This window comes from Tauraco erythrolophus, chromosome 2 (genome assembly GCF_009769465.1).
Source record: "Tauraco erythrolophus isolate bTauEry1 chromosome 2, bTauEry1.pri, whole genome shotgun sequence".
In the NCBI taxonomy this organism is placed as follows: Eukaryota; Metazoa; Chordata; class Aves; order Musophagiformes; family Musophagidae; genus Tauraco; species Tauraco erythrolophus.
In genome coordinates this window covers 99,513,034-99,534,611 of record NC_141466.1, presented here as the reverse complement: position 1 = coordinate 99,534,611, position 21,578 = coordinate 99,513,034, and the positions used below count along the sequence as shown (strand labels likewise).

General features: G+C 34.0%; 1 protein-coding gene across 1 annotated transcript in view; it reads left to right on the top strand.

Moving 5' to 3' along the window:
• KIF6 (kinesin family member 6) overlaps positions 1–21,578 on the top strand; it is a 164,891-nt gene that overhangs the window by 72,891 nt on the left and 70,422 nt on the right. Inside the window, exons 11-13 of the mRNA XM_086626191.1 lie at positions 2,330–2,435; positions 3,291–3,432; positions 5,556–5,768. Coding sequence (XP_086482317.1) covers positions 2,330–2,435; positions 3,291–3,432; positions 5,556–5,768 — 461 coding nt within the window. The remainder of the gene's footprint in view (positions 1–2,329; positions 2,436–3,290; positions 3,433–5,555; positions 5,769–21,578) is intronic.

The window sequence follows — 21,578 nt, the reverse complement described above, 5'->3', positions numbered from 1 at the left end:
TATCCAGAGTGCTATCACACTGTGTGCTTATTTTAGAAAGAGTTCTGGTAATTTTTAGATGGAAACCTTAAAAAATGTGAGGGATGCAGTGATTACTTTTGCTGGTATTCATGGAGATTTTCATTGTTGCTTTTCTTTTTCTTCTTTTTCTTTTATTTTTGTCCATAATATTTAGACTAGGTTGGTCTGTTCTTGTTCTAATTCTTAAAGAAGAAATTTAAATATATTATTTAAAAATATACTGAAGACTCTGCTGTTTCCTAGAATTGGCAAAGAGGCTGAATTGGTTTATAACTTCTGATTTACGCTCTGCTATTTCAGACTTGACTCAGTCTTCTGGTGCTCATATATGTTTTGGCTTCTATGTAGTCCTTGGGACAGAAAAAATGAATGAGGTTGTTGTGTTTTTTTCAAGAATGCCAAACACATTAAAGGTAATGTAAGAGAGAGGAAGTGGCAGCTCATATCTATAACTACAGTTTGTCTAATTTGTTACTCTTGACAAATTAACCTTGACTTTTGATTGGCAAATAATAATAATTTTCAAAAATAGAGCATTATTTTACAAGAAATATGTATTCTTTTTCTTTCTCTTGGAGTATTTTAACTTTCTGCAATGTTATACTGGTAATGGTAATGGTACAAGTTAGTGTAATTTTTTTGATTACCACCTAAATCTGTGGTAATCTGAGTATGGGTAAATCGCTGGCAAACAGGTCATTTTAGTAAGGTTAAAATATCTCCTTTCTTATTTCTAGTTCAAGATTAAAAGCCCATTTTTATAGATGACTTCATACAGTTAGTCTAGACAGTCTAGTTACAAAAAATATTTTTTGCTTGTTTCCTCTTACTGAAATCAGTAAGGTGCTTAAGATAGAGACAAATACTGACTTTGTCTATGTAATCACTATAGCATTCTCATAATTAGTATAAATGCCTCTCTTTTCCCAGTGCTTACACAAGTGTCTACGTCCACTTATGAAGGATTAATTCTTCTGCTCATTGTGCTTAGTGTGTCTACAGAGAGTATGAATAACCTCTTGTATTACCAGCCTCTGTTCTGTTGGACTCTTCATGCTTAAAAAGTCGTGTAGCCATAAGTAAATTTTTGTGTCTTTTACCCAGTAATTTTTGTAGTATCGTAACTTGAGAAGCAAGTCAATGCCAGTAATGCTTCTGTAACTAATATTTCTCTTTAGATATCCTCTCCTTTAGGCCTTCCACATGTACAGCTCCAATTAACTTCAGGGAACATTCTATAAATTCTGAAGGTGTGAATTATGCACATATGATGAGTGGTATGGACAAATATTTGTCTCTTGTTCTTTAACTGAAACAATGAAAATGGGAAAGCACAGTTCATCCAAAACTGACTGAGGGTTGCTCTCTTCTTTTATCTCCTTTAGCATTTGTCAGGAACCAGGAAACCTTTAATCTAAAACTGATTGGTGGATTTTGAATTTGCACTTGCTATTTTCCAGCAACATATCTTAGTAAGTGTGCTAAGGGCTAGTTTTGTTTTAGAAATCTTCTGCCCTTTTACTGAGGAAGATCTGCTGTGCATCCTGGAATGCAAGACCTGGAGAGCTAGTGGGAGCATGCAAGAGGAAATCTGATTCTATCCATATAGCTGTGATATAGCTCGGAGGCATGGTATTTTATGCCTGTATAGGTTTCCAGTCTGAGTATTTTAATTTGATTTTGAAAAAACAAAAGAATGCTTAAGTGTTCCAGAAGAATAAAACACTAACTACATTTCATTAATCAGAAGAAGAGCTTTAGGTCTTTGAGAAATCTATAAATATCTGCATCAAGAGACAGGTTAATTTGCTTGGTGATTGGAGCCGGCAATTTTATGTATGAAAGCTATGCTATCTGCTGAGTCTTGTAATAAAAAAGGAAGTAATTTTATTTTTGGCACAAATAATCATATATCTTAAAAAATCCTATACTCAAAACTTCTAAAAATCTAGTCTTCTGAGACGGCAGGCTTTAAATCTCTTCAATTATGAAATGGTAGAAGAACAGAAGTTTATAAAATAAATGAGAAAAAGAAAAGATTGCGTCTTAGATGCTTGTAGTTCTAGAACTATTTCTTAGTGTGTGCAAGTATGTGTATGTATGGAGTTGTACAATCTCCAGTATCAAGTTCAGGTTTTAGTATCAGGAACTAAAGTACATTGCAATTGCATGGACCTTGAAGGAGAATAGCCTACTAATATCAGTCAGCTTAGTAAATCTTGTATTGTACTTTACACATTACTTTACAGAGTTGTCTGCTTGTTTGTGTTTGGGTTTTTTTCCCCTTAAAAATGCTGTGTATTTTCAGGTTGGATGAGTTAATTGAAACGTTTCTCGAAGATAATGATCCTGATAGCACTCTGGATGTTGGTGCTGACATGCGCAAGATCAAGTATTGCTTCATTCATATGAAGGTATATCTTTTAAACATAGATGGAAATCCAGCTGGCACTGAAAATAACTTGAAGACATGCACAGTTGAAAAGTGTGAAAAGAAATACAATACAGTTGAGAGGCATTGAGAAAGGGTAAAACAATTGAACTATGAAGTGCATAGAGGACTCATAGAAATGTGAAATTTAGTTGGAAAAATTCAGCAGCATTTTGTGGAAACTCCAGAAAGAATCTCAGCATGCAGTAAATCGTAAGAGAGCACTGGAGCACTTGGAATCAACATAGGCAATTTATTTGTATATGGATAGATGTATCCATATGTATTCCTTTATTTTAGACAAACTATGCTGAAAGAGGTAAAAATAAATAGTAAAAACACCATACCCTTGAATCTGTTCCACTAACTCTCGTGATGGTGTTGTAAGCCCTTCTAAATCATCGAGCAAACAAGATACATTTAAACTAGGGAGAACAAGTGAAATTAATAGGGAAAGCAATAGAAGATAATATATTTTCTGTATTTTGGGATATATTTTTCCAATATAATAATGTATATATTCCTGATCTTTAAATAATTAAGTTTTAGTTATGTTGTTAATAATGAAATCTCTGTGATGCTAGAGAACACTGGAATTTATGTGTAGAAAGAGTAAAGTATATTGTACACTTTGTAAAGAAGATCAACAAATGCAACTTGTCCCATACTTGACAGAACACATGTAACTTGACAGTCAACTGGTAGCACGATTTTCTTCTGTCAAGAGTCTAGAAAGGCCTTACCTTTCTACCATAGCTAGACAGTCTCAGAGTAGAATAAGTACTTAGCTGGAGGTAAAGTTAAAGGTGCATGCGGCTTTTTTTGTTTCTCCTAATAGCAACTAATAAGTCATTCAAAGATTCCTGATAAAAAACTGCTCTCACAACACATCTCTGAAGAAAAATACATTAACAAAGAAGCAAGAGAAGAAGAGTTGAAAAAACTGAAGGAACTTCTGCAGCAAAGAGACAATGAAATCAGTATCCTTTGTGAAGGAAAAAATACTATTTGGGTTTGAGCTGATCTGTCTACAATGGTTTTTGTGTGTGAGATAGGCATTAGCTGTATGGAAGGAAATTCTCTCTACGACCCCACTGCGTTAAAGCAATTACCACTTAGCTCCCAGCTTCTAGTGGCAGGACTCCTGCTTTGCACCTGCTTCTATTTCAGTTGTGACCCAAAACAAAATCCTGGATCCAAGCACCACTTAGCTTTAGGACAGTCCAGCCAAGATCCAAATACCGTCGATCAGGCCATGCCTAAAACACTCTCCTCAAGCAAATTAAAACATTTTTTAGAATAGGAAACTCTGATACTCTATAAAGACCAATTTATTACCTTACAAAGAATAGAATTTCCTGTATGTTATTTTTTCCCAAATGAAGTGCTACTTTGGGGACTATTGGGCTAATTGCCTTTAGAATAAATATAAAAATTGTACTCTTTACCTGCAACTTTAAAATTTAAATTAAAGCTAATAATTTTTGCATACAAAAATACTAAACAGCTCAGACCTGCTTTGTCCATTTCACTGCTTCACAGGAAACATGTGAGTAGCACTGTTGCACGATGGGTGGGAATTATTTTTACCATGTTGACAGAACTGTGGGGAGACTGCAGCATCACTGTGTCCCTAATTTTGTGGCTGCTTGCTGGGTAAAATTTTACTATGGCAGAGATCTGAAAAAATGATTTTGAGTTCATAGGTAACAGAGATTCTTTCACTTGTTAGTAAAAAGCAAACTCAGTTGCATTCATTGTGCTCAACAATTCCAGATCAATTTTATGTATCGCATGAGAATGGCATTTTACATCAGGGTATAGCATGCTACCCAGCTGAATTGAGGTGGCAGGAAAGCTTCTCATCTTCTGTGACAGAGCAGAAGTAAAGACATTCATTTTCCAAGGTGTACTTTCAAATAAATTTATCTATTACACTGACTTATTATTCCTTTTTTAAAATTCTTCAATTTTCGTGTCAATTTTAAGATCTGGATTCCCAGAAACATTTCTTCCTGAAATAAATTATATCGTTAGTATGACATTGATAATGAAAAAAAGCAAAACATCTCTATCAAATGCATTTGTGCTTGATAAACAGATACAGCTTTGTGTGCAGAAGTTCAAGGAAGAAACTTGTGTAAATCCATGTTAGAGTTGTATAGGAAGAATATAAAAATTAAGTCTTTGAACACAAAACTAATTTACAGGGTATGAAGCCGCTAAGTGATTGTATATCATCGTTAGAAAATTAATAACGTCTAATGTGATGAAGCGGTGGGAAGGATGGAAGCTCTTTAGTCAATAAATTATGAGGTCTTTCTTGCCTGTGGTAGCTAGGAGCTATCATAGCAACTGAATTGAGAAGTATTTTATTGTTATTATTACTTAGTGCAGTTAATAATATTCCCCAAAGATTACTTACATTTTCTGCTGTTCATTTAGAAGATTAATTAGGATTAAAATGAATAGCATATCAAAAAACATATCACAGTGACTCCTGTGGTTTTGGCTGAATGCACGTAGGATTTTCATTGTAAGCCCTCTATAAGCGTTAGGCAAAATGTATTTATACCAAATATACTTTCAGTAAATAAATAGTTATTGGAAGACATTTCCTAAAGATCTGTTCTGCATTTTAGTTAACCTTCGTATTGTGAAAAGCTTACAGATGTGATGTGTTTGTCAGGTTACCTGTAAGTTAAGATGCTGGGGTTTTTTGTTTGGACATTTTGTTTATTACAGAATTTGAAATATCAAAAAGAGAGTGTCACACAATGGCAGTAAGATACAAAAGTTTTCATTCCTGTTTGTCTGTAAATGCTTTTATCAAGTGTTGACTGAATGGAATCAACGATTGTTGTCAATGTGTAAATTGGTCGCTATTTAGTAAAAATGAATCTACCATTTGGAAAAGCTAAGGTGGATGGCTGTAGTTACAAACAATATGCCCAACTCAAAATTCACATTGACACTTATGCTTCTATAATGTGAATTGCTCCACTTGAAAAAAAAAAAGACTTAAAAATAAACAAAGATGATTGTTGCTTTATTAAAAAAAAAAAAAAAAGGTCCTTAATGATTTCCTTAATTTATCTTGCAGATATTCTGGTAAATATGCTAAAAAAAGAAAAAAAGATAGCACAAGATGCTCTTTTCCAGCTTAATGCTGCCTCTACTGGTTCTACAGTCTTGGAACAGTCTCTTTCTATAAACTTGAAAGAAGGTCAGAGACCATCTAGCTGTTGTAGTCTGAAAGAGGCAAAAGATTTCAGCTTTTCAGTTCACAGACTACCTTTACTTTCCAGACAAACAGGTTAGTGTGATTAATTAAGTGAGCAGTTATTGAATTATTAGATAATAGTTTTATTTTCAATGTCAGCTGTATTGTGCTAATTCTGTACCCACAAATGCAGAGATATAAATTTATAGCCCTCTCAAGGTGCTGATGGCTTTTACAAACTTTTGTGAATACTCTGTTGAACCTACAAAACCAGAGCATTAATTCAGTTGCAGGCCCTTGAATCTTTGAGTGAATTCTGAGAAAAAGATTTTTTTGAGCATAATTAATTAAAAAATACTATGAAATAATATTTTTCCCCTGGAAGATTTTAAAATACTGACTTTTAACAAAAAGGAAATCTAAACTGGAACTGCAGATACTGAGAGAATTTTTGTGCAGGCATTTTTAATTGCACAGTGTCTTTAAACAACAATTGTAAATACAATTATTTTTTCTCTTGCTTTTTTTTTAATCTTCCAGCCTGGGAGAGAAATCTTATATTCAAATAAAATAAAATAAAATTTTATTATTTATGCTTCTAGCTCTGATACCAGATTGTAAGCAAAAAGCTTTGTGTGATTATTCTTAAATTTTTGCTACAGGAGAAGAATTTTAATGAAGCTTAGATAATTTTTTTTTAGAAGAGCTTTTAGTAGAGCTTTTTTGTAGTCTTTAGAATTACATTTGAAATTTTAAAATTGTATTTGAGATTTTAAAATAATATACAAAATATAAGAATGGATAATGACCCAAAATTTAGGAAAAATAAAACAAGTATTTAAGAACATGCAGTAATAGAATAAGGCCAGAAGGCTCGAGGAGGAAAAAAAAAAAAAAAAAAAAGTTCTCAGAGTCAAAGTCAGTAAAAAGAATTCCAGTACTCGGACAAGCAGTCTATGACATGATAAAAAAAAAAATAATAATTGAACTAATAATTACAGATCAGTATCACATGAAGAAAAAGACTGTCTCCATCTGAAGCATTCCACTTTATTTGTAGGCAAGTTACTGTTTTGAGATCCTTAACTGCAAAGTACCATAAAGCCTCCAGTGATTATTACTATTTTTCTATTTTATTATAAAGCTATGACAGTGCAAAGATACATGGTATGTTCCTTGGCAGCCAAAAACTTTAGCTCTGTCTGCTAATGGCTAGGGTATAGCTTGCTTTCCTATTGGACTCAGTCCTGGAGACATATATTTGATGATCTACTTGAGGATATGGTTTAATGGGGATTAGGGATGGTTGGACTCGATGATCTCTAAGGTCTTTTCCAACCTAGAAATCTATGAATCTATGAATCTATGTGCTTCAGACTTTATTAATCGTATTTGTTTTGTTGAAGAATGAAGAAAAATGTCTTGAAAGAACACCATCAGGTGAAAAAGAGTGTTCAACTCACGTAGCAAAATAAATTATTCACAAATATGTAATTTTAATACTCTAATATCTACCAAATACATATTCTGACTTAAGGTTTTCCTTTTAACTTTTGAATTTCTGTTTGGATTTGAACAGCTTTCTCATCATGGTAAGTTTTTGACAGCTACAGGCCTACTGCAGTGATGAAATTGTCAGCTGACTGGGGAGGCTTGTGAAATAAGGGGAAAGAAGTTTGATAGAGACCATTACAAAAGTATGAAATGCTCTTCTCAGGAGTTAGGAATTACCATAGACCTCATCAGGACTTGTAACTATTTCTGATATTGTCTTGCACTCTTCAATGGCTGCTATAGAAACTTCAGAAACTTATATTGTCAACCCCAAAAGTTGTAAATATTGAATCATGCATCTTAAAAGATGAGATTGAATATTTGAATCATTAGATTCCAAAAGAGTGAGTTTTAAAAGATACAGTAGTACAAGCAATATTTACTGTTAATATTTCAGAAAACATATTCTTCTGCATACTAAATTTTCAGAACTGCCTGGAACTGTTCCTAGAGCCTGATTTTATAAGATTTTAAGGGTGTTTCACTTTATCCATATAAGTAATACCACAGGTTTTAAGTAGTGCTTAAATCTTATCTTATGTTGACCAGTTAGCAGGGATTGCGTAAGGAAGTTTTTATAGTGGTTAGTTGAAAAGGGTTTTAACTGTTAAGCATTGCAGGTATCTTTCCTTACATCATCGGAGCTGGTTATTATGACAATAAATAACAATATTTTTGCAAACTGATAGTTTCGAAATACACATAAAACAACTTCCAAAACGCTAGACAGATTTTTGTTGCATGTTGTCTTTTTTTTTCTAATTCGATTGTTCAAATAAAAAGATTTGCTGGTGTCAGTAGGTTCTAGAAGAGTTTATATTTTCGTTAGTGAAGAACAACATTTCTTATCCTAGATTATCATATATAACTTTTACATATTCATGACAACATTTCTGTGTACTCTTTTTTATGGAACTTTTGAGGATATTTTCAACTGAAAGGGGAGAGAATCTTCAGCTTAAAGTTCAAACAAGACAGCTGGCAAGTAGAAACTTAGATTTTGTTAGTGTCCTAATGTGAATAGATTTCTTAAACTATTAAGATTGCCAATTATCCTCTAAAATTGCTTAGTAACTGAACTAGCAGTCGATTTTCACAGTTGATATTTTGTTTGAGTACTCTAAAACTTTACTAGGATTGTGACTTTTAATTATTGTAGAGAAGATTGCGTGCAGGAATGGGAAAGCAATTGTCATAGACATTCAGCAAAAGAGAAGTCAGAAGGAACAGATGAATGTACAAGAGTTGTATACTATGAGTTGCATACATGTGAAAGAACCAGATCTACCTCTAAGAATAGAATGGTGAAAAAATTAGAAATCTTAAGAGTTCTAGTTATCTTCTAAAACAAAGGAGAGGTTGAGAATTTGTTTGGTGATTCCTTTCTTATACCTCTTCCTGTTTCTGTGTAGAATATTCTTCCATATTTCTTCTTTTCATTTCAAGTTACTCAGCTGCTCAGGAAATCCCTTTGTCTCCTACTTTTCCTATTTATCATGCTCCTTCTCATTTTATAGGAAGAATTTATTTGATTTGGTGTCATAATAGTTTTAACTAAATATAATTATGTCCTCATAACAAAAAGCTTTCGATAACCTCAGAAATAAGTTATCAAAAAGTGGCTATATTTTATCAACAAACAACTAGTATATTTACATCTTTTATGTAATGCCAGTTATTCTTTAGTCTTTAAATAAGAATCTCAGAAGCATTAGCAAATTCTCAGCTTCAATACTATGGTGTCTCTTTTTGTGAATGATTTTGTATGTTTGTACACATGAGTTTTCATTGACTGTCAAGTAGGAACCAGCATGTCAGCTCAAGTGACTGGATTGTTGAACCTTATCTCCTGTACTCTGCATTGGCAAGGGCTGATATTTCAGAAGAAGTTCATTTTTCAACATTTCATCAAATACAAGAAAAGTGGAAGTGAGGCATCATTCTCTCTTGAGCATAGCCTTATTTTTTGCATACTGCAAATAATATTCATAAATGTAAAGTTATCCATTCCTTTAAAAATCTGCCTGAACTGTATACATATGTCTTCTTGTCTGTAGGCATTAAGGGTTTGCTAAAGATGTGTGAAAGGGCTTGGGCCTGAGCCTGGGTAGAACTCCAAAGAAGAACCTTTAGTGTAATATTGAAGCTAGTCATCATTTAAACACTTTCCATACCTTACATCATTTATGAAGATTTCAATGTACAGCATGTAGCTGTGCATAGGTTAACTATTTTCACAGTTTAGTTAGTTTGCAAGCTTTCTCTGTTGAATTCTATTGTCTCAACTCAAAAAATAGCCTGTTTTAATGCTATATAAAATGGTATTTCTAGTTTCTCTAATGTCTCTAGCAACATCTCTAATGTATTTTCAGTTTTCCTATATCATTTCCTTATCCTGAAAACAATTCAACTAGGAAATCAGCAGAAAGTAAGGAAAAAAATATTTAGTTTAGTGAAATAGTTGTGGGAAAGTCTAGCTAATATCTAGTTTCTTAAAAGATAAATTATTTAACTTAGAACCTTTAATTTATTTTGCAGTTGATAAGTTCTGTAGCTTTAACGTTTGTTTGCCCAGAAACAGATCTTTACCATTCTCTGATAGAAAATAGAATAAATTCATTGTTACTTTCATGCTAGATTTGCTGCTGCTTTTGTACCATAAAATCTCCAGATTTACTCACCTGTTACCCAGTTCATCAGAAAAAGTCATTTATTCTGCTAAATTTATGAAAAGTAGGCTAATGGTAATAGTACAGGCAGCCTTGTCAACATACTAGCAAACTTTATTTCTCTGAATGGTATGATAAGAAATATATTGTCTCATGGAACTGTTATCTCTGTATGGTGAAACTTAATTTTACTATTTTTTCTCATATGATCTAGGGCAGTCTCTGTGTGGAAAGACACAGGTAATCATGATTCTATTCTGTCCTATCCAGACACTGATTTAAGCAGGAGATATGTAGCCATACTGTTTCACTGCTGCTGAGTTTAAGGTAATAACCTGTGTTAACTGGAAAATTATCTCGAGCTCATCACAGCAGTAAAACAACTTCTGGACCAAATTTATCACTTAGCAGGCTGACTTAGAAGGTGAACGAGTGACTTCTACAACTGTACATACCTGTACATACCAGATTTGTTTGTCTTGGATCCCAAAAGACTTCTTTTAGGAGTGAGTGGTAGGTGGGCTGCCTGGAAGCAATGGAAGGCTGCCTGCTGCTGACATTTTGGCAAGCCAGCTCCCATCACTGAGGAGCTTTTACAGATTGTGTAAGACAGCTTAGAGTGAACAACCAGAATTTTACCTTAGTCTAAGTGTCATACCATCAAAGAGGAGAACTTACTTTTCCGTACCCATCTTAATCACAGAATACTCTAATTTATAAATCTGTAACTACATGAATAAAAGTAAGCAAAACACTCTAACATATTTAGTAGCTGCTGTTATTAATTGCATCATAGTATCTTTCATAAATCTGAAACAGACATAACTCTCTGGCTGTGAATTTAATTTATGTTTCAGATGAGCATTTCTGAAAATGCAAAGATAAATTATTGGCATAATAACCTGAGCTTTACAAATGTTTCAATGATTTTATTTTTAATGCAATAATAAAGTCTCTACTGCAGCTTTAGTTTTATACATAATTCATATCTGGTAGAGGTATTGTATGTGAAGTTCAAATTCAAATGTAGAACTACGTATAATCTTTCTCAGGACATGGTGTCAATGATTACAGATAAATCAAACTATGAATGAACCTGGCAAAACCAGAAAAAAATCAGACTTCATTGTACATTTCACTGGAGAGATAAACATTTTGTTGTGTTTTACTTTTATCATATCAGATCACTTCTTCTGTACAGATAAGTCTTATTTTGAAATAGGTCTCAGACTGCTGTTTGCCTCTAGCAATAATTCTGTCAGTGTAAGAGATGTATTTTTCCCTCTTGCTGGATTTGTTTTTATCCTGAAATATAAACAGTTTGGTTACCAGAAAGCAGTGTGAATTTTGTGACATTCAAAGAACACAATAAATCTTAGTAATAGCTTCAAATAGTTGTTTACGCTGATGGACTTGGGAGGGATTATTTTACTTTCACAAAAGATTTTATTACTGTCATGCTTTGACTATTTTTAGGCATTCTTCAACTTTCACTGCGAAGATGCGAGGTTTTTTGAAAGTTTGGTGAAGAACTTATCTGCTATGTGTCCCATTCAGAGTTTAAGATCGCTTTTTGCTAGGAACTATGCAAGTATGTACAAAAAAGAGCATTCCTACTGAAGGGCTTGACATGCTGACTTTAAAATGAAAGGTGAGGGATGGTTTCTATAAACATGGTGATTATGAATAGTGGGAAAGTAATGATGATGACGCACCAGCAGCTCAATTCTTAGAGCTAAATATTTTCATCTTGTGTTAAGACTTCTCAAAATATTTGTCTTGTCTATTTTATATATTTATGTAATAATTTGGGGAAAAACCTTCCTTCTATTGTTGGAAAACCCACAGAAAGCTCCCTAATGGAAGGTATTGATTGAGGTTTTCCATCAGAATCTCTCCTGTGTCCTTCAGTTCAGAAAAAAGCAGGTCTCAACCCTCCAGAAAACTCAAGCGCTTAGCAAGCCTATATGTTTCTTGGAGTCTTTTCTGTGCCCAGTAGTGCTTAGGGATATCTAGGGACAGACTCTTGGCACTGTGTTCATGACAGATCTTGTGTCAACAAACACATGTACCCATTTTTTGCTATTTGGTCAGTGAAATGGCTCACCGATGCATTTAGGGCGTTGTTCAGACTTGATCTTTCTCATTAGTCAGAAAAGAAAGTATGTGCTACGTTTTCTGTTACAGGTCTGGGAAAAAGTATATATTCCTTTTGCTCTCCAGCTGAACTCATACCAGATCTTAGTAAGATGTAGTGAATATTTCATTGCTACTGTTAAACTTTTGTAACTAATATTTAAAATAAGACGTGTTGTTTTGCTAATTTCTTAAGCATTAAATGTTTTCTGTAATGTAGAGTGATTATTCGCTATAATAAATTTTTCATTCTTGCCAAGTTTAAGAACGAGGCAGGAAGTGTCAGACTTCATTGCTTAAGATTTAGGTATTTTAAAAAGCCTTCAAAATAAATTCAGCAAATGTTGAGAGTCAGTATATGCTTTTGAAAAATTTTATGGGGCTTTACTTCTGAGAAGTTCAACAAAGTTATTTTCTGGTATTTCAAGTCACTAGATAAAGCATGTGTTGCTAAGGCTCCAATTTTTGTCGTAAATATGAATGGATGTCTATATTCAGGCACATGTTTTGTAGCATGTGATTGTGGGAATTTTTGAATTTGTCGTGTACTTTTATACATTTTAGTATCTCTGACTGTCTTAAAGATCATAGTTTTATTTCCCATTTTAATCTTGTAAAATGAACAAAAAATAAAAACTAAAGTTGATTAAAAATTAAAATTAAAGTTCTAGTTTCTAGAGCAAAACTGCTCTCTTTAAAAGTCCACTGATTGCAATAAATACCAAGACGACTAACTCTGTGAATTTGTAGGATACTTGACTAACTTCTGGGGTTTATTTTTTTGATTTGTTAGGATTTTTTTTCAAAATCTGTTCTTCCATCTGTACTGCTTCCAAGATCTTTATTTTGTCAGAATTCACAGTGAGTCCACTGTGAGTTTTTCTTGAGTGAGGACTTTGAACTGAACTCACTGAGATTAGTGAACAGTAAAAACCGAATGCGTTAAGAAGTTTGAGGCTCTGTAGAAACATCAATGTAAGCAGCAACAGATGGCTATTCTTTGTTATGAAGAAATAGAAATCCATGCTGTAAGATTTCAAGTTAAGTGAGCTCTTGCAATTGGCATTCTATGATAACCGCTGTGTGTTAGGATTTTTGTCATCTTAACTAAGTGTTTATAAATATGAACATAGTTATTTTTAGGAGATGAAGCCCAGATTTTGCTTTTTGGAGCTAGATCTCCATTTGCAACATCAAAGGCAGATTTTGTAAGTTCTAAGGATTTAATGAGAGTGGGGAGTGGATCATTACAGTACTTTCTTTAATTTTTCAGAGACATTGAAATTTGATTATATATTGAAAATGTTGTTATGTAAAACCACTTACTGCTTATATGACCATCAACAGCTTTTTCTTTCTCCACATTACTAAAGATTTCTGGAGATTCTGAGATGCCCATCATGTCTGTCTTTCCACTTCTCAGCTGGGAATCTCTTCTGATGTGGAACGTATGTTTGGAAGCTTGTTAAAGATGCTTTTGGCAGTTTTTACTGCCTTCCTCTTGAGTCTGTTTAGATGGGGAAACTTTCCAGTATTTTTATGCTAGTTTGCTGTTCTCTTATCCAGATTAGTCTGCTGAAATGTAACCTAGTGTTCCCTGGAAGTTCTCTCCTATTTCAAATCTTTTTGGCTTCCTGATTCATTAGCCATATGTTGGCTCTCTAAAAATGCTTTTGGGTCCTTCAGACTAACTCCTTAAAGATGTTTTTGTTTTTTGTGGCTGATGCTCTTCAACTCTTGATATTTTAGAGGTAAAATATGCTTCCGAAAGTTTCTGCATACTTGAAGGGTGATTGAATTCCTTTATATATTGACTGCCAGGTTTGGCAAATGCATCTGTGAAACTTCTTCCATATTGTTATTATTATGAACATCAGTCCCAAGATACTACAGTGCTTTTTAATAGAGCCACTATGTGCATACTGTGTATGCAGATAGGTAATATGAAAGACTAGAAGCTCTTCCTGTTAGCCTCATCTTTAGGTATTTCTGTGCAGATACTGCTAATTCTGCTAAATGGCAGAATGGTCTAGAGTTCTGTTTTGCTTTTGTTTGGGTTTTTTTTTTTTTTATTTCAATATAAAAACAAACTAGAAATTATTGGAAATATCCCATAAACCCCTACTTTTTCCTGATATTTGCAATACATTTAACAGGTTAAGATAAGTTTCATACAAAAGTTTCAGGCCAATTTCATGCCTCTATTATTGTACAATTTTTCCATTGAAGTTGGTGGAGCTGTGATTTTTTTGCCTCAGTGAAAATGGGCTCTCAAGTTTTGGATGCTTTTGCTGAAAAAATCAAACATTGTACAGTTCACTTATCTGTGATTATCATCATCTTTTCATCTCTTACAGTTTTAATTCATCTATTTAGTAACTGTGCCTTTGTTTTTTTGTTTTTCAGCCTCCACTGTAAGTTCAGAAAAATGCTTTTAAAAGAATAACATTATGTTAGCAGGGGCTTATGTAGTATTTAGGTTAATTTTTAAAGTGCTTCTTTGTGAACTTGTGTGCAGTGAAAGATCCCTGAGATGCAGATAATTATATCTGCTTTCCTGTAGCAGAAGTGATGTGGCTAAAGAAATTATTTAACGTTGGTAAGCATTTTAAGGAATTCCAATTCTTCTTCAAACCACTAATATCTGATACAATGAATGGTGGAAGCTAGTCATGACAAAGTTCTAAACTCTCTAGTTTTGTGTTGTATTACAGTGCTTATGATTAATCTTCTCCCCCTTAGAAGTTTTCCTGGTTTTCACTCTTTCTTGATAATATGATTTTCTACAAGTGAGTCACTTGGTGCCTGTTGAGCTAAATTATTATTTTGTTGTTATTGTTAATGATGCTATTTCAAATACTTGTACAAATAATCCTTCTCGTAGTGTGAGTCCTCTACTTGATTTTCAGCATACTTTTACTAGACCCATATTGAAATAAAACTAAATTTCAGCTTTTACTATCGTTGCTAGTTTCCTAATCATCAATCTGATTTCCAATCATTTTCTATAATCAGTATTCTCACTGTTTTACTTTATTGTGTTTTGAGTGTAATAATCTCAAGCCTTTTCCATTTAGTCTTCTCCTGGCCCTTGAACTGCTGCTGCCTCTTCATATTGCTGAACTTGCTTTTTGTTACTATCTTAGTGTTTTTAATATTTATTCTAATTCTGTAATTCCTTCAAATAACGGTCAGCTCAAAAACTATATTCTGAAGTTCAGCTCTAGGCAAAACTGATTTGGAAAAGTAATCTGAAAATCTGATGTTGTTAATATTGAATGCCAAGTCTGAAACCCTCTGCAATTTATTTTATTATGCCTATTGCGATGTAACTATTGCTTTCTGCTGCCATTTTAGGCTTTCTATTACCTAGATATAAAAGCCTTTAAGTATCAGTTATCATGCTGGAACTAACAATAAACTTTCCCAAAAATCTGAATGGAGAGATTAACTTCTTTAATATTTTTAATATGCATTTGCACACTATTTTAGGAAGACCCTGTCACTCTTTTGCTTATTCCTCAACAGAAATCAAACCAGTTTCTCTGTATTTATGTTTCAGTATAGAGAATATGAAGATAGAGCGTTTGGTTTATCACATCAGTAGTTCAAGATTATTAAATCTTTGGCTTTAAAAATTTTCACTGTAGAAGTGAGACTGATATCTTGTCATCCTTTAGAGTATGTATATATCTGATTTATGCTCTCCTTAAACTAAAGGCAGACTCATGCGGGATTTTTTAATGAAGAGCTGGAGCATTTCAACTGTAATGTTGTCTTCTCTTTGCATTGGTAATAATTTCTAACATTATGTTTAGCATATGTTTTCAGGCTTTTTTTTTTTCCCTTTTGTGTTTATGAGAATGCAGTGGTCATTTCAAAAAGGAAATGCTTACAAGCTTTATCATATGAAATGTATATAAAACTAGATGCATCTGGAATGTCAATGAAGGGTATATAAAAATAAAGGTTGAAGTGGTAACTTTAATTCTCTTTCAAAATCACTGTCTTTAAAAGAATAAATTCAGTATGCAGCTAAACTTTTATAATACAGAAGGTATTATCCAGGATGTCAAGTGATAGAGTGACAAAGAGATTTCAGAAGATCTTATTGGAGCCCTTTGTAGTTAAATTACCTTAACAGCTTGTCCAACTTTTTTATACTTTTTTTTTATTTTTCTTCAGAATTTCTAAACCTTCTCTTGTAGTAAATACAGCACAGATAAAGTTGTGCTGTGCTGAGGAATTGTTTTGGATTTTTTTCGAAGTTTCTGTCCTTGTCACTTCAGATTGCTAAAGTACTGAAATTGCTCACTTTTCCTGTGAGATTTGGATTCCTGAAATAAATTAGAAAAAAAAAATAGTCATAGCAGTATGTCGAAATAGTATCTAGACCTGGATGTTGCAAGGATGTGGTCCTGTGCTGCTGCCAAAACAGAGAGCAGCACCCCATCCTGGACATAAAAGTGCTGGAAATACCTGCATCAGTTCCAATGTCAGATACTTTACAGGAAGGTATAAAACCCCCACATAGACTGGTGTTTGATAACTTGTTATTCAGTCTGTTTTCTTTCTGGTGTCTATTATTTAGTGTTTAGCTGAAGTGCTAAAGTGCAAGATTTACTATTTCTTCCAGTTTTTAGTTACTATGATAATTCTATATATGTATGTGGCCAATCCCCTTCTGGTTTCTGAAGGGCCATGTACATATTTAAAATGGTAAGTACTGTGACATTTATAGCTAAATCTTTTACATGCTCATTTTCTGGGCACAACAACTTCTGCCCCATCAAGGCCTGATGATCAAAACATCCACATGACTTAAAGAGGATAGCACAAAGTATCTTATCTCCCACTCTTGTGTGGGGTCTAGAGTGTGGGGATGTAGCCTATAAAGCTGAGGTTGATTAGAAAAAAAAAAAAACACTTAGAAAATTAATAGGTCCAAGACCATCACAAGATTCATTGTATCATTGCGTGACCAGGCAGGATTTATTGTCAGGGCTTCTGTAAACCACTAATGCTGTTTTAGTCTCTGAGGAAGTACATATAAGTATGTTGTTATTTCTCTATGATTTCAGTTGGACCTAATCACATATTCAACCTTCATTTAATGCTTCGATACTTTGTGAATTAGAGCTTTCATGCATTTATCCTTACTGTTTTAAGAGTCAGGGTCAAGTAAAAAGGATCTCTTTCCCATGCCTAACTTCCCTCATGAATCGTTGCAGTTTGCTCTCATGTGTTGTTCTTAGGTACATCTTCACGTGAATTTAAGATTAAAGCTGGATATAAAAAATTAAGGTCTTTTTCAGAACAAAAAAGCCCTGATATCGGTTGCTGAACTTTCTAAATACTGATGGAAAGGATTTCAGTTAGGACTATATATTGGAATGTGACCTGTTTGCTTTTGATTAAAAATTTTGACATGTGCTTCTTTGAGATTAGGATTTAAATGAGAATTGAAGTACCTACTTCAATCCAGATGATTATTATACAGCATTATTGGAACAACGGGAAGAACTACTCAGAGCTTAGAGTACCACTCTTAAAGAGGAAATTTGCCTGTAGTTTGTAATACAACTTTGCAGGTTTTTAGACTCCAAGCTCATTCGAGTAGATACTATAAATAAGCATGTTGGAAGGGACCTTAAAGATCCTCTAGTTCCAACTTCCCTGCTAGGGGCAGGGACATCTTCTCCTAGATCAGGTTACTCAAAGCCTCATCCAACCTGGCCTCATCCAACCTGGCCTTGAACATTTCCAGGGATCGGGCATCCACAACTTCTCTGGGCAACCTGTTCCACTGTTTCATCACTCTCCTTGTAAAAAATTTCTTCCTTATCTCTAATCTAAATCTACCCTATTTCAGTTTAAAGCCATTGCCCCTTGTCCTGTCGCTACACACCCTTGCAAAAAGTCCCTCTCCAGCTTTCCTGTAGGTCCCCTTTAGGTACTGGAAGACTGCCATAAGGTCTCCCTGGAGCCTTCTCTTCTCCGGGCTGAACAACCTCAGCTCTCTGTGATTCTGTGTTTTAATCTATGACAAACAAGCACTGAATTAATAGGACTTTTTTCAAATAAAGCACTTTGATATGGTCTTCTGTGCATTTGTTGCCCTAGTTTTGATTCCTGAAGGGTACTCTTTATAGAGCTACAACTTTAAACCATTTAGAAACTGAATCTGATGTAAAAAGTCACTGCTTATCTGTTAAATAGAAGTGGTCTCTGCAGATACATGATGGCACAGTTCTACAGTATTTCTGAAATTAATCACCTTGGCCTAGAGACGTCAGTCATTTGGGACCTGCCTCCTTAAGAAACACTGCTAGGAGTTACATCTGTTACAAAAGGCAAGATCTATGGTCAGGCCATTGTTTCAGAAGTGTCTTCTCTGTTGGCCTCTTCGTGAGGTGTCTCAGAGCTTTCTAGAACTAGCTTTCCACACTCTTTCCACAGTCTGCTTTTCTCCAGAAGGAACAGACTGAAGAGTGCCAACTAGGAGAGGAAATATATGTTTCTATATTCCTATGAGTGAACTTACTAACCATAGTTTTTAATATCAAATCATTAAATTTATATTCAGGTGGAAAAATCTTGGGTAAATTAGGTCTTGTCTTAGTCTTTTCAGTAAATTAAATTTAATGCTGGGTTTTAAATTTCTGTGATAACTTCTAAAGCAACGGAGGGAGACTCAAAAAAAAGGAAAAAGTGAAAAAGATGATAGGCCTTCTATTTTCTCTCTCACACTCTGTTTCTGGGCTTTTTTATTGAAATGTGAGGAATCTGTTTGATCTGTTTGGTGGAAAACATTAAGAGACCATGTGCTGGTTACAAATAGCAAGTGTGTTTCTGAATACTGTTTTTTGCCTTTCTTATGAAAATACTGTGGTTGCCAGGAAACTGTAGTAGGAACAGACAGTGGCAGCAACTGATATTATAATAATTTTGGTGCCTCACATTTGACTATCAAAAAGTGGGAGGAGAAAATTGCTGTGAAAGGGGTAAAAGGGAAGGACAGGAAAGGATTTGTGTTATTTTTAAGTTAGGGTAGAAAAGGGCAGAGAGATGTGTGGCTTAGGATGTATTGCTGATGAAGCTGAGAATGTGATGAGGAGTGAAAGAGATCACAGCTTGGAGGGAAGCAAGATCTGACTTACTAGGGAACAAAATGTGAACCTAAGAGAATTATTGAATGGAAAATGACTAGAGAGGAAAGATGGTAATATATGTTTTCAAATGACGTGTAGAATAAAACAAAACCAGTAGCTGGGAAGTGACTGCTTATCTCTCTTAATTTAGCTGTTACTCCCCAAAAGAATGGAAGGCTCAAAGATAGGAACCTGAGATGGAGCTTCATTAAATTAGAAGGGTTGAGAAAGAAGAGTTACAATTTTACACTGCCGCGTATCTAATTGTGATCCTTTAGGCAAATTATTTTGTCTTTAAGAAAAACAGATTGATCTGGCCTCAAAGCAACCAGATTTATAGCAGATTACTTCTTCCTTTATAGATTCTTTTAATCACTTTGCTTAGAACAATTATGTTGTTGCAGTCAAAGACCTAACTGTCATAATAGAGATTGTGCAGGGCAAAGCCTGGTGAAACGCCTGTTCAAAAAGTCCAACAAAGTAAGATTTAGTCATTGACAGCCTGTTCAGTTCAACTGATGACTGTCATGTGTTTGACACTTTTCTGTTACAGCAGCTCAGGTGCTTGTTATGGACACTTTCTAATAAAATTTTCTTTCTCTGTCTGCTACTGAGTGAGGCTTAAGTAGTGTCAATGCCAAATATAACAATGACTATGTTATGCCATGTTCCAATCAATGGTCTCTTTGCAGACTTCTAATGAGTTACTCTTTACAGTACATTCACGTGCTAGGCAGTACAGAGAAGAGAGGAAAAACAACAAAATATCAAAATGGAATAATATCGGGTTATGGATGAAGTAGTCAGTGTGTTTGTTGTTTGGAACCTGTTTGATACTATTTTTCCTGACAAATGTAAAATTGAATTTGTTATTATTGGACTGTAATACTTTGAGCAGTCAAATATATCACACTGGCATACAGTTCTGGGGCTAAATTGAGTTTTTGTGTGGCTGAATGGAATGCCCATCTTGGTTAGGTTGAAAAATGTCATAAGGCTTTTTTTACCCAAGCATTTCTGCCAAGTGCGTACAGGAAGTGGCTTTGGCAGTTGTATCCAAACAAGTAACTTCATTTCCTGGAATCTGCTTTTTTGCAAAATGTGGACTTTAGGAAAGAAAGTGTAAAGAGGCATATTAAGGGATAGAGGAAAGATGACCCATAAAACCTCTGAAAAGAAGTTTGCTAAAATTATCAAACTCCATTTTTTCTACGTATAGTCACAACAGCGTCATATAATTTCTTTTTAATTGGTAGTTTCTTTCTATAATAAAAATAATATTAAAATTCTTCATCATAACTGTACGTAATTACTGAAGCTATTATCTTTACTAGAGTCCATTTTGCAGTGGTCCATTTTATGTCTGGAAAAAAGTAGACAGTGTTTAGTGTTTATTGGCAAGGCAGCCATAAAGCAGTTGAGATACAAGAGAATGTGTTGTAAGACCACACAGATTACAGAGGTTTATTAGCGACCTGAGGTTTAGTAAAGCGTCTATTTACTGCCATAAAAAACCCTGAAAAAAAATAGAAAGAGAATAGATGTCAGGTATAATTTTCAGTTAAAAAGGAGGCATGAGATGATGTAACATTAAACATATTCTGCTAAAAATATGAAAACTTTATCTGCTGGTCAAGTGCTATTTTTTATGCTATTGCAAATTAATCTTTTTCTGGTCTAACTTACTGGGTTTGAATCACACTTTGTTTTTTTCCTTCTCTTTTTTCCTACTCTCTTAAGGTTGCTGTCCTGAATATTTCAATAACAGTGCCTGCAACCTTCCTCACAGTGCTGGATAGCTGTCTATAATATAAGCACAACCTTGATCTTCCTATGCTCTTAATCTTAGGGTCAAATCATAGATCTTTTTCAGGTGCTTGAAAAGCAGTAGTTCAAAAGCTGGTTTGTATCAAATGTTTTTTTAGAGTTATTGCAAATAAGAGGCTATTTCAGAATTGCTAATAGGGAAAACAGTACCTTGAAAAATGCAGTAGCAATGAATCATACAGTGATGCATCAGATTGATGCATCTTGAAAACATTACTGTTTACTTGTAAATAATGTTGCAAAATCCTAAAGTTTAGAGAGAAAAATAAATACTCATAACACAGACTAAATCTTAGTGTCAGAAAAAATGCTACAAAGTTCACAGATAATGGAAAAATCAGAATATACCTTTTAATAATAGATTTATTTGGCTACTAATAGAAAAACAAAGTATGAAGCAACTTAGCATAACTGTTGAATTATGTAGAAGTTTTTCAAGTCAGTAAAGGTTCTTGTAATGGATGAAGAGCCAAAAAAAAATATTTTGGAAGCAGTTCAGTGCAATAATTACAGCAAGAGTAAAATAGGCAATCATTTTGTATACCTGTCCCAAATGGAAAGGCTGT